This window comes from Podarcis vaucheri (assembly GCF_965113315.1).
Source record: "Podarcis vaucheri genome assembly, chromosome: 7".
Classification (NCBI taxonomy): domain Eukaryota; kingdom Metazoa; phylum Chordata; class Lepidosauria; order Squamata; family Lacertidae; genus Podarcis; species Podarcis vaucheri.
Window position 1 is genome coordinate 88624053 of NC_138765.1, and position 13451 is coordinate 88637503.

A 13451-nucleotide genomic window follows, 5' to 3' on the forward strand; every position below is an offset into this window, starting at 1 on the left:
GAGGTGGTTTAGTGAGTGAGAGCAGGTAGCGGAAGTTATAGGTTTGGATAGGTACCCCATGAATGTGATTGACCAATACCGTTTATGAAACCATACGCTTGTTAAACTGCAATAAATAAACAGAAGTTTATGTTTCAATTTAACCCTGACTGGACTCAGTATTGTCCCAGGTAGGGCCTGGGTGGTGGCAGTAAGAAATAAAGTGGTGGCACAGGAATCAATAGACGGTGAAACGTCCGGGGACCCTGTGTGATCGCCACAGGGGGAGTGTGGAGAAGAAAGCCAATTCTTTACCTTTCAAAATGAAGGTCATAACCACATGACAAAATGGCTCGCCACACGCTACGGATGTCCTGTTTTGCCCGGTCAATGACAAATCTGTGAAATCCATCTAGTGTCAGGTACTTCTCTTCAGGAACTGAAATGGGTGTGAAAGGGAAAGAAAGTATTCAGTGATTGTGGGAAGTGGGGGGGAAGATGCAGACTCCCCACTGCTCTAACATGTCATTTCCCCCACTCAGCATCTAGTTATTCAAGTTAAAACACCTCTCCTTCTATTCTAGCTTGTAACACAAGCTCTCAAATGGCATTCATGTGAAATTTTTTAATTATGCAATGAAATAATTTCAAGCCAGTAAAGTATAAGGGCCACACCAAAGAAGGAGGAATAAATCTAATCCAGATGTTGAAAATAAAGATAGCAGGACATGCTATGCTGCAAAGGCTCTCCAGGCAACTGCAAGTGACATGGCTTATTAGAAAGTTATATACAGAGGGGGCCACTCAAACTGGTGGTGATAATACTCAAAGCAAGACCTTTTCTGACCATCTTAGGGCATTGAGGCAATCCTGTGCAGTAGACAATAGAAGGTGTGACTTTTCAAGATTCTGGACCCAGGTCACACCACTGCAACAGCCTCTCCTAGCTGTTTTTGTATTTTTTTAAAAAAACCAAACTCCTAAAAAGACGTCCAAAGGGAAGGTTTATACTGGCAGCCCTTCTCAACCTGTGGGTCCCCATATGTTGTTGAACTACAACTCCCATCACCCCTAGCTAGCAAGGCCAGAGCTCAGGGATGATGGGAGTTGTAGTCCAACAACATCTGGGGACCCACAGGTTGAGAACCACTGGGTCAGGGGTCTGCAACCTTTAAGACAAAAAGAGCCACTTGGACCCGTTTCCGAAAAAACAACAACAACTGGGAGCCGCAAAAACATTGCAACATTTAAAACAAATATAACACTGCATATATTGTTTCTTGGCTTAATGCTATATATACAGGATCGTGCAGTCAGCTGTCAATCTCAAGAAAAAAGGACAAATTAATAGCTAATTAAAATATTTAATTTACAACCAGGTAACCAGGTTAATGGGACTTTTGCTCCTGAACCTCAGTGCTCAGTGTCTGCACATCAGGGCTGTAAGACGTCACCTTCATTTTCACACAGGCTTGCAAGGTGTCATCTGTGAGGCATGATCGGTGTTTGTTTTTAATATAGTTCATGTTGGAGAAGACCTGCTCACATACATATGTGGAAGAGACCACAAGGGCCATCGAGTCCAACCCCCTGCCAAGCAGGAAACACCATCAGAGCACTCCTGAGATATGGTTGTCAAGCCTCTGCTTAAAGACCTCCAAAGTAGGAGACTCCACCACACTCCTTGGCAGCAATTCACCAAACTTTCACCTAACTTTCCCCTGCTTAAGTTTAAAAAGGGGCTTCAGGCAACTAACTCCACGTGGAATTCCACGCAACCGCGACTGCATAATCAATGCCACAAAATGCCAAAGAAAATTAACCAGGGCCCCAGTGAACCATACATATAGTGATAATAAAAAGCTATTTAGGCCTTTCTCACCCCCTGTTGGGTGTGGGTGCATTTTCTGCAGACCAAAAGCCAAAAGTCTAGATAGCGCGGCCCTCAGCCTCCAGCTGGCTGCCAGGCAGGTGCACCCTTGGCGACGCGCAGGTAACTTGCCGCCGCTCCTGGAAGCTCCGCTGCGCGCCACCTTCCTCCAGCCAGGTGACTCCGCCGCCCGCCGGTCCATCCATCCACCGGCCCCTTCCGGGCGCCAGCGGCTTTCTCTCCTTTTGCGCGCCCGCCACTCCCTTCCGCGCGCGGGGACTCCATTCCGGGGGCTGCCTGCAGCCGCGTACGTGAGGCAGCCTGTGCCGGGGACAGCCGAGGGGAGGGGACTGGGGGAGGAGGAGGAGGAGGCGGCGGCGAGGGCGGAGGGAGCGGGCGAGCCGTGGCGGAGCTGGAAGGGGAATTTCAAAACAAGCTGCACGAGGGAAGGAGGGAGCCGAGCTGGCAGGCGAGGCGGAGCGCGCGCGGAGCTGGCAAGCCGGGGAGGGGGCGCCCGTCGGGGGCTGGCGGCGCGGGCGTGGGGATTGATGCTGGAGGGGCGCCCGAGATTATTGGGGGGGCGGAGCCCCCCCAAACGAATTTTTGAGGGGGCTCGGGCCCCCTCAGGCCCCATGGAGTCTGCGCCTATGCCTCCGCTCCTTGCCTCCGCCACTCGCCTCCTCCCCTCACCTCCGCCCCTCGCCTCCTCCCCTCGCCACCGCCCCGGAGCCGCAGCAAAGGCTTTAAAGAGCCGCATGTGGCTCTGGAGCCGCAGGTTGCCGACCCCCGCACTGGGTTAAAGGGACCAAATGAACATTTGATTCTTGCGTACATTTTACTCCTCCTTTTCTGATAATTTGCAATCATTACTGTTTTGTGAGAATGTATTTATAAATATGTAAATAAAAAACAAACAAACGTTTATGGGTTGTGAAATAAGCACAGGCACAACCTGCATAAAACCCTGCTCTTAAGGTGCTCAGCACTGGAGCATTCTGGCCCCTCTATGACAGGGCCAGGAAACAGAACCAACTCATGGCTCAGACACCAGTTCCTTGGCTTGACCTTGAGCAAACCACTTGCTCTCACCCTGGAAAATGGGGAATGGCTATTGTGTTGTTGTAAAGCCATCCGAGATAAGGACTGGGACGTCACATGCTTCCTAAGTCCTAAGTACATCTACTTGCTGCAAATATACCGTGGTGCTGGAGGAACTCTCTTCTGAATGAACGTGCATGAAGCCAGATGAGCTTATAGCACCCAGAATGTAAGCCAATGCTGGCTGACATTTCCATCTTTTGCACCAAGGGGCACTTTAGATGCTGCAAATGTGTTGCCTGGAAAGTATTTTTCACTTATCTCGCCGAGAGAAGCAACTGGGCAGAGTGTTTCTGCAGAGGCCTAAAAGAGAAAACGGGCAGCTACCCTCCTGTTTCTTTGTGGGAGACTTGTCAGGGTCCTTTTCCTCAGGCTTGCTTTTCTCTGGGGATTTGGGCTTCACAGTCGGCTTCTTCTCACTCAAAGCAGTCCTGCTAATGTGAGGAAAACCTTCACGTCAGAGAGTACTTGTGCAAAGCAATTATATAGAACACAGAGATAATTCAAAGCATTTTTTAAGTCCCAGAAAATACCCAGAATGATGAATTATTGTTGTTGTTGTTAAATTACAGTGGTACCTCGGTTTCCAAACACCTCCGTTGTCGTACGTTTCGGTTCTCGAACGCCAAAAACCTGAAGTAAATGCTTCCGTTTTTTAACGTTTTTCAGAACCCGAACGTGTGATGCTGCTTCCGCTGAGTGCAAGAAGCTCTCGCAACCAATGGGAAGCCGCACCTCGGTTTTCAAACGTTTCGGAAGGGATTCCATTCGAAAACCGAGGTACCACTGTATCATCATAATCAAACTTATTACTCTAGCAGGTCCCAGGGAGGGTTATGACAATTTAAAATTCAGTATTAAAAACAGTGAAAACCGTCACAGGGATAGGGTGGGTCCTGAAAACACACTTCAGGGGTCAAAGGCCAGGATAAAGATGTGCACCTTCAGGATGCGACGGTCACCTCGAGGCTTGACTACTGTAATTTGCTCTACACGGGGCTGCCCTTGAAGCTATCCCAGAAACTCAGGAGTGATGCAGAATGCTGCAGCGAGGCTCTGCCATGGCAGCATATTCACCCAGTGCTTTTCCAGCTGCACTGGCTCCCGGTGGAGTACAGGGTCAGATTTAAGGTGCTGGTTTTGACCTTTAAAACCCTTCTTGGCCTAGGTCCCTCGTACCTACGGGACCGCCTCTCCCGGTATGCCCCACGGAGAGCCTCAAGGTCCATAAATAGCAACACCCTAGTCGCCCCGGGCCCTAAGGAAGTTAGATTAGCTTCAACCAGAGACAGGGCCTTTTTAACTCTGGCTCCGGCCTGGTGGAACGCTCTGCCTCATGAGACCACGGCCCTGCAGGATCTGATTTCTTTCCGCAGGGCCTGTAAGACAGAGTTGTTCCGCCTGACCTTTGGCTTGGAGCCAATTTGATTCCCTCCCCCTCTTTCTTTTTTCTTTTCCTTTCTCCTCCTGCGATGAGGCTACATTTTAATATTTTAATGTTTCAATATTTTAATGTTGTTTTTTAAGTTGTATTCATTCAACTTGTTTTTATTATTGCTTGTTAGCCACCCTGAGCCGGCCTTGGCTGGGGAGGGTGGGGTATAAATAAAAATTAATTATTATTATTATTATTATTCACCAAATTTTAAACAAAAGTCCTCAAAGCAGTTTACAAAAAGAGATGAACCTGATGCCCACTGCAAGGAGTGCCGGACCAAATCCAGAAAGAGGCTTTGACTCAGTGGATGGCTTTCACGCCGTGCATGACTTTTAGTGAGTCCCCCCACATCCGCTTCCCCTTAAGCCACTTCCTGCATTTCCGGTTGGGGACTGAAGTGCCAAACCGAGAGGCGCTTCAAAGGGCAGCTGCGTGAAAAGCGTTGGGAGCGTAGCCAGAGTGGTCAAAGGATCTCACCTGACACTGTTGAGCACTGCTTTCTCCTTGGCGGGGAGTTTTGTGACGGGCCGCTTGGTGCTCACAACTTTCACCAGGTGCTGCTCTTTGCCAGCCTTGTTGTACTTGCTCTTGTCAAACTTTGGCTTGGGAGCCCCGTATTTTCTCAGGATCTTCAAAGCACAGAAGGAAAGAACGGTGAGGGCTGCAACTTATCAGGCAAGGCTGAGCACATTTGCCAGAAAGAAGCCCCCCCAAGTGGGCTCCTGAGATCAGGAGGAAAAGGGTTCACACAAGGAAACACAAAAGAAATATTTCCCCTAGTCGCAGAGCTTCTCTTTTGGGCACGGCTGCCACTAAAGCACAGAGCAGAGCAATACAACATTTAATGCCAACCTGGGTGAGCTGATCCTCAAGAACTTTCTTTGGGGGGCGGACATTGGTGAAGAAGGTGTGCAGCAGGTTTCCTGGTGTCTGGGCATTAATCTGCTCTTTGCTGAGGTAAATCTCTGTCACTTTGGTCGGTTTTGCAGGTGTCAAGCTCAGCATTTGCTCAGAATGGAGGCAGCTTGTAAATATTTCTGTGAGGATTTCGCGGGCACCTGGCACAAGTTTGTCACCTGAGGGAAGTCAAAATATTAAGAACAGCCATAGGACAGAGCCAGTACAAGACCAAACACATGGAAACTTGTGGAAAGACCCACTGCATTAAGGACTCAGGTTACTCTTGTGTCGGTTTTTCACATTTCTGTGCAGAGGCTAGGCTGTCTATTGTAATTTTGTCAACAGAATGAACAATTAGCTTTTGTATTGCATTATGGTTCATGTTTATTTGTTGATACACAAGTTTGTAATGTGCTGCAATTAACTGTGCAGCAATTTGTGCAGCAATTAACTGTGCAGCAATTAGCTGCAAAATATTTTTCTTAAAAAAAATAAAACAAAAGCCAGTACAAAACAGCTTTCTTCTTGTTTATCCAACACTTAAACCCATCTTTTTAAGAACTAGGCCTGAAGACTATTTAATGGGTGTTCAATTCGTTAATCGCTGCCAGAAAACGTGTGCTTCTTGTATCTCTTGTGAAAGGCTGTGGCATTGGGCTTCAATTCCCATCAGTCTTGGCCAGCGAAGTCAAAGGTTAGGGAAGAGAGGACTTGTAGTCTAACATCGGGCCGCAGCTTAACAGTCTGGATAACTGAACTCCAGCAGTGCCATGAATGTGGCTCACCTCACAATGGCAGCAAAACCTCTTGCACAAACCCCAATGAAATGAAATGAAGGTCTGTTTCTCAGACACGCATAAGACACATGTAGCATGAGTGCAAAGTGCTTTCAAAACATAACTGAACACACACCTTTGATGGTCTTGTCATTGAAATAGTCTTCAAGTGCAGGACTCCCTTGTGTATCAAACAAACTCTGATTCACAGTTGAGACAGTTAAAATCTCCTCCGTCGACATTTCCATGAGCTCATCCTCTTCATCCAGACTCGACAAGCCAATCAAATCGCTGCTGTTAAATAAGCTGGCTCGGATCTTTTCTATCTTGGCCCGGGATCGTATCTATTTTCAACAAACACAAACATCTAGGTAAATTTATGAAGGTAAATGACTTCTTTTCAATCAATAGCTAATGCTTCTTTTGATCTTATGACTCTGAATTCTTGACCTGCTTTACATCCTCCTCTACCCTTTCCCACTCACTTCTGACATAATCAATCTGCTCTGCCTCTTCCAAATCCCAAATTCTGCAAAAAAACAAAAACAAAACCAAAACAAGATGAAGAACCTATTATATATTTTAGGACCCACCCAACTGCAAATTGTTTTAATCTAATTTAATGTTGTATTCTTACAGTGCTGTAATCTGCACTTTGACTTTATGGTGAAGTGCTGGTAAGAAATTTGTTAATGATAAATAATAAGAATACTATGCAAATGAAATTAAATGGCTGCATCGCCACAGTCCATTTTAAGATGGCTGGGTACCAATATAGTAATATCTTTTGCATTGAAATATACCTCATCTTACAAGGCAGGAGAGCCACCATTATTACTTTTTAACCAGGCCTAGGATCCACTGAGATTTGCCAAAGTCTGGCCAAGGCCCATCCTCCCATCATGTTAGATAGCTGCACGAAAACACAGCAAAGAGTTCTGTGGCACCTTATAGGCTAATTCATTGTAGCCTGAGCTGCTTTTGTAAGGCAGAAGCTTAGTTAAACAGATACACTCATGAACTCTTCCATCCTAAGCTTTTTCATAGTAGAACAAATTAATCTTTACGGAATCATAGAGTCTCTTTGCTGTTTTGTCTGACATACATGCAAGCCTCCAAATGCGATGCGGTTTGTTGTGACTCAAGAGAGATGGATGTACGTCTCCTTTCCCTCCCTGCTGCATGGAACAATCTTAACAAATGCAGAGTGCAGGAAGCAGGTTCGTCATAGGAAGCAAACAGATTTACCAATAATCTTTTAATTCAAGCTGCCTCAAGCACATACTTGTCAGCTCTTCACACTAAGAGGTAACTTGCACTCCACACTAAGAGGTACCAAAGTTACAACTAATTGTACAATCTGTGTCAATGGTGTCAGCTTGTCCTATCCAGATCAACCTGCTGTGGTGCAATTATGCTATCCCTTGTCTGTCATGTTAAGATTACCCAGGCCCCCCATCATGTATAAGCAGAGGAGACACATCCTTCTTGCCAAGATCTGTCTTGTAATGACAGAAGAAGAAGAAGAAGAGTTTGGATTTGATATCCTGCTTTATCACTACCCGAAGGAGTCTCAAAGTGGCTAACATTCCTTTCCCTTCCTCCCCCACAACAAAAACTCTGTGAGGTGTGTGGGGTTGAGAGACTTCAGAGAAGTGTGACTGGCCCAAGGTCACCCAGCAGCTGCATGTGGAGGAGCGGGGAAGCGAACCCGGTTCCCCAGATTACGAGTCCACCGCTTTTAACCACTACACCATGCTGGCACCACACAGGAAAAACCTGGTGATAACACCAATATATATGGAATTCGGCTGGCTGTTTCCTCACTCTCATGGAGACCACCTTTTAAAAAGTGGGAATCCTGCCTCCTTGCCCTAGGTGACACATAAGAGGGTGGTGGAAGCTGATAAAGAGGAACAGGGCAGGTCTCCAAGGGCTGGTAAGGCTACCCTAAAGGGTTGGCTCCCCTACCGCTATACCTTCTTCTGTGGAAAACAATTACCTCCACAACTGCAAAGCCCTTGATGGGCCTCGAGGAGATCGGCTGGCTGTCCAGAGATGTAACAGCGTACATAGACCCGACACCCGACACCGATGCTGTTTCCACATTGTCAAGCTGCTCCCCGAGACTCCCCAGGCTGCCCAGACTCCCAGTGCTGCAGAGTGAAAGGTCTAAACTCTCCTGGCTGGAAACCACATGTGGCTCCAGCAACCCAGGCGGAATGACCATCTCCAGGCCAGCTTGAAACTGGTCTACAGAGATATCGCTAATGGTCCGCGAGATCCCCTGGGAGCTACAAAGAGAGGCTTGGCTGGTGGAAGCAGAGGCACTGATGCTCATGGCAGGCGTGACGCTGCTGGAGCTGCTGATGTCCAAGCTGTCCACGCTGCTGGAGACCACAGGCTTGTCCATCTCGGTCTTACATTCCCCTCCCTCCGCTTTGTCCTTGGTTTTCTTAGGCTCCTCCTCCTGGACTGGAATGTAGATCTCATCTTTAAAGACACCGCCGTGGGCATTGCAGGCCTTGCGGATGGCGCTCCGCACAGTACCTTCCTCTAAGTGGGTGGGGATCCCCGAAATCACCAGCAAGCGGCTGTGAGCAGTTGCCCCAACCAAGGCCTGGCAAGCATCGGCCACGGCATCATTGGTCACGCCCAGCCCCTGGGGATCCTTCTTTGTTAGATGCCTGAGGATTATCAGCAAGGTGAGCGCCCGATGGAACCACAACATGTCCTCTGGCTTGCTCCCGCCGATGCTCAACAGAGCGGTGTCTGTTTCGGCAGCTCGGGATGAAGTCCGCTTCCCTGAAGATGTCGTCTTCTCTCGCTTCATTTTAACCTTTTTCCTCTTTGACAGGAGGCTTGGGCTCTGCGGGGTCTGCCCAGGAGACGACGAAGAGGAGGAGGAAGAATCGCTTAGATTTGGGCCGCTGGTCGAGGACATCACATTGGCTGTGATGCTCATGTCGATCGGCAAGGTTACTTCTGCCACGGCCAGGCAGACCTCCATCAGAGCATGAAAGTAAGTGGAAAATCTCCCCTGGTCAGCTCCTCCAACCCCAGACCCGCCACAAGCATTTCCAGATGCCCAGTTTTGGGTTTCTTCATCGTACAACCTGTGCAGTTCTGACTGAAGAGCCATCAGCATGGCCAGGCAAGGGTTGAGCTGAAGCGCAATGGAGGAGGACAACCCTGCTGGGTTCTTCTTCTGCTCTAGCCCATGAATTTTGCGAAGCAGTTCAGCTAGGAGATGAAAGAGCAGTTCCTTCACACAGGCTGCCATGTTGATTGTCCACAGGAAATTCCCTAGAAATGTGCAAACAGAATGGGGAGTCAGGTGTTTTTTTGTTTTTTTTTTTTTTTACTTATTTCATAAAATTTATACACAACTTGACCGTAAAAAAAGAAAACTCAATGGGGGTTACGGCATTTACAGCAGAATGTACTCCTATTTATAAGTAAGTTTAGAGATTAGCAGCCTAAAATGGAATATGCTCTTTTGCTCCAGCTTGTGCGGAAGCTGTAAAGACAGCACCCCATCCTTAGCTAGCCATGTCAAGAGTGCTCGCCTCCAGCCTGCATGCATTAAAAAAACAAGTCTTATTGTTACCAAGGAAAAGCAGGAGCAGAGACTCTGGGCCTCCCCAGAGCTCAAAAGATGCCATGTTATAGGACATACCATATTTTTTGCTCCATAAGACACACATTTTTACCTCCTAAAAAGCAAGGGAAAATGTGTGTGTGTCTTATGGAGCGAATGCAGGAGGGAGGCAGGTGGGAAAAGCCCCCAAGAGCCGCACACAAGCTCTGTGTGACTCTTGCGGGCTTTACCCCAGGAGGGAGAAGAGACTGACTAGCCACGTCAGTCCCTTCTTCCACCTCGTAAAAAAGCCCACAGGAGCCGCGCACCCTTTAAAGAGCGTGCCGCTCTTGGGGGCTTTTCCCTGAGGAGGGAGAAGGGACTGGCTGGCTGTGTCAGTCCCTTCTCCCAGCTCGTAAAAAAGCTCGCAGAAGCCGCGCGCTCCTTAAAGGGTGCGTGGCTGCTGTGGGCTTTTCTACGAGGTGGGGCTCTTGGGGGCTTTTCCCCAAGGAGGGAGAAGCCCCCAAGAGCCACACACACACTCCACATGGCTCGTGAAAGGGAGCGCTGAGCAGAGCCTAGGATGCATACAGGCTCTGCTCAGCACTCCCTTTAAATAATATTTTTTTTCTTGAGTTCCCCCTCTAAAAACTAAGTGCGCCTTATCGTCAGGTGCGCCTTATGGAGTAATAAGGTAGCTGGTGTTGTGCCTCCCCAGAGCCATGGACGTTGGTTGCATAGTGTAGGTTTCTGGGTGGCAAGAATTGGGTCTCTTTAACAGGGCACTGAAATTGACCAAAGCCTATTCACCAGAACTGGAATCCTAAATCCTACCAACTGCTAATTCTCCTTATTCTCCTTATTTGCCATTCATCATTACCATTACCAAAAAGAGGGCAAGGGGATGGGGGAAGAGAGAGAGAGAGAGAGAGAGAGAGAGAGAGAGAGAGAGAGAGAGGAAGGAAGGAAGGAAGGAAGGAAGGAAGGAAGGAAGGAAGGAAAGAAAGAAAGAAAGAAAGAAAGAAAGAAAGAAAGAAAGAAAGAAAGAAAGAAATCCATGTACATATCAGATTTCTGCTGCATCCAGCTGGGGCTTTTAACTCTGGGCAGCCCAGCAGGGAGGTGGCCACAGGGTGGCACATTGTCTTAATGTTTTTTTGGGCTCATGGCATCGGGGCCGTTTTGTCACTGTAGTTTCCAAAACATTATTCTATTTCCCCACCCATGGTTGTTTGTGTACAACAAGGAGCTCCATTCTCACCAAGGATTTCCACCACTTGCAAGAGAACTGAGGCAGGGATTGTGTCCAGCTCCTCTTCAGATTTTCCGTCGCCATTCTCGAGTTTCCAGGTCAGCAGCTGCTCTGCAAATGCCATCGCCAGGGGAAATTCCAGGGGAAGGGAGTGCAGGATGAGCACAGCTCCAGGAGGCGGTGACACTCCTTGAACGAGACCCACAGAAATAAGAGTAGCCGCTGAAGTTCGCTTTCAGCAATGGTGTTATATGCATTATTAAAAAGGAGACTTGTGGTAAAGAAAAATCAGCCCCCACCCCTTTAGCTTCCCCAAGGAAAAATCCTTGAGCAATGGGTACCTCCAGAATTCTCAAAGGCAAGGTTTAAAGAGTGGGGTTTTAAAAAATCAATTATAACATGATGAGAATAGCTCTTGGGTAAATTAAGATCTCTCAAGCTAGTATCTCAGATCCGGAACAATATTGCTCCAGCCTCTATTCATGACATGCAGCTATGATCTACTGCTGCAGTTATCAATCCCTATTCCAAAGATGCTTTTGTGTGTGCATTTTAAATCTTACCAAGTTTGATGTGGACCTTGTCTGTGGATATGATGACGGAAGGATACTGATTGGTTGTGGGGGGTGGCGTCAAGCCTGTGTTGGTTGGAGAAGCATCTCGAGGGTAGCACACAGCCTCAATGAGGTTCAGCTGGCCACTCCTCTTCACTTTGTGACCAAGGCCATAAACAAGAATCCGAGCCCAGGGAGCCTTATAAAGCGAGGAGCTACAGAACAAAAAGGAAGGTTTGCTAGCGGTGCAGCAGAAGAAGCTTTCAAGAAAACAGATCCAGTAGTCTCATCTTCAATTGCTTTGAAAGCTCCTTGGGGGCAGGGATTTATCATGTCACCTGAGTTGCCCTGTAAGGCAACAGGACTGTATCGCTAGTGACATTGTACAAGATACTGTCATTATCATGATATACACTTCTCCCTTTCTGTAACCGTGGTGTGGCTTGGGGGAGGGAAAATCAGTATTTTGGAATTCTTTGGTGGGCAGGTAGATTTTTAAAGCCGATTTCCCTCCACCCTCATTCTCTTTGCTCGCAGAGACTTACTCTTTGCGGAATCCAGACTGACTTTCCTTACAGGACACAACTATAAAGGCTGCGCCAGGGAAGTTCACGTCCATGTTGACTTTGGATTCAGAAATGGGAAACTCTTCAGATGGGAACTGTTCAGGAGCATTCTGAAAAGCAGAGTTTTTTAAACAGTTATAAACCAGAGGTTGGAGACACAGCCATCCATTCTACCATTTCTAAATTAAACTGATGCTGAGCTAGGCTAGCTAGCTTGGAGCTGATCTGGAGAGACCCTATATGTCAAAAACTTATGGAGTCAGAAGATGCCACCTTCTTAAGCTACAGAGGAGCTGAAAAGGCAGTCCCTTCCTTATAGTTCACCAACAAGGGGAACAAGCAAGAGCCAGAAAGCACAATCCTGCCAGGGACTCCAGCATCACCCGACCTTTTCTCAAAGGGAAGGGGCTGGCTTTCTTTGGAACAGAGGCTGGATGAAGGTGTTTTCCTCTCCAGCAGCTCTTTTCTCCTATGGATAAGGAAGGAGTCTAAGAAAGCCCTTCTAGTCCAGCACCTTGTGCTCACTGTGGCCAAACAGTACTGCAGTACTGCTCTCCTCATTTGTGATGTCCAGCAGCTGGTATTCAGAGGCACAATGCCTCCAAGCACTGGAGGGAGAGCATAGCTAGCAGTCATTTGTGCTCTGACCTACTTCAGAGCCTTCTCGGATCTACTATAAATACAACATATAATATATTTCAAGATGGCGAATGGGCATTTTAATCAAAGAAAGAAAAGCCTGAATAGCTTTGAGAATGCTTTTTATGAAACTATAATAGAGACGTATCTTGGAAGTCGATCAGAATCTGTTCCAGAAGTCCGTTCGACTTCCAAAACATTCAGAAACCAAAGCGCGGCTTCTGATTGGCTGCAGGAAGCTCCTGCAGCCAATCAAAAGCTGCAGAAGCCACGCTTCCAAAAATTGTTCGAAAACCGAAACACTCACTTCCAGGTTTCGATCATTTGGGAGTCTATTTGTTTGGGAGCCAAGGCGTTTGAGATCCAAGGTACGACTGTAAATTAAAATGTGATATTGGAGGGGGGGGGGGACTTACCTGCAAGAAGGAACAGATCTGTTTTGTCAGATCGAGCAGACTCTCTTCTCCCTGATGGAGGGTCCGAGCAATAGCGACTGTGAGCCACTCCTGGACAGTTTGGGAACTGCCTTGGTAGAAGAGGTCTGTGGCTGAGCAGTTCTGGGAATGTATGCAGTGCTGGAGGGACTGGGCCAGGAGGATAGAGCTGGAGCTGATCGTTCCATCTGTCAAGTGAAAAAGGAGACATGGCTCAACTCACTCATCTTTGGATATCCATTTTCTCTCCATCATATTACAAGAACAAACTGATCTCAACAGCTACAAAGACTGAATTGATTGAACAAATAAACAAATGTGCACACTATCTCATTTATCGATATGGTTAAAACTACTGTACTATT

General features: G+C 47.5%; 1 protein-coding gene across 4 annotated transcripts in view; it reads right to left on the reverse strand.

Annotated features, from left to right (window-relative positions):
- Window positions 1–13451, reverse strand: part of HECTD4 (HECT domain E3 ubiquitin protein ligase 4) — a 110965-nt gene that overhangs the window by 12323 nt on the left and 85191 nt on the right. For 3 of the 4 annotated variants that reach the window (XM_082229627.1, XM_082229625.1, XM_082229628.1), the window contains exons 57-66: window positions 13069–13274; window positions 11993–12123; window positions 11457–11662; window positions 10903–11082; window positions 8064–9367; window positions 6198–6405; window positions 5238–5461; window positions 4863–5014; window positions 3275–3381; window positions 295–418 (exon numbers count right to left, since the gene is read on the reverse strand). In XM_082229627.1, the coding sequence (XP_082085753.1) occupies window positions 295–418; window positions 3275–3381; window positions 4863–5014; window positions 5238–5461; window positions 6198–6405; window positions 8064–9367; window positions 10903–11082; window positions 11457–11662; window positions 11993–12123; window positions 13069–13274 (2842 nt within the window). The remainder of the gene's footprint in view (window positions 1–294; window positions 419–3274; window positions 3382–4862; window positions 5015–5237; window positions 5462–6197; window positions 6406–8063; window positions 9368–10902; window positions 11083–11456; window positions 11663–11992; window positions 12124–13068; window positions 13275–13451) is intronic. The other variant, XM_082229626.1, reaches the window with a different exon arrangement.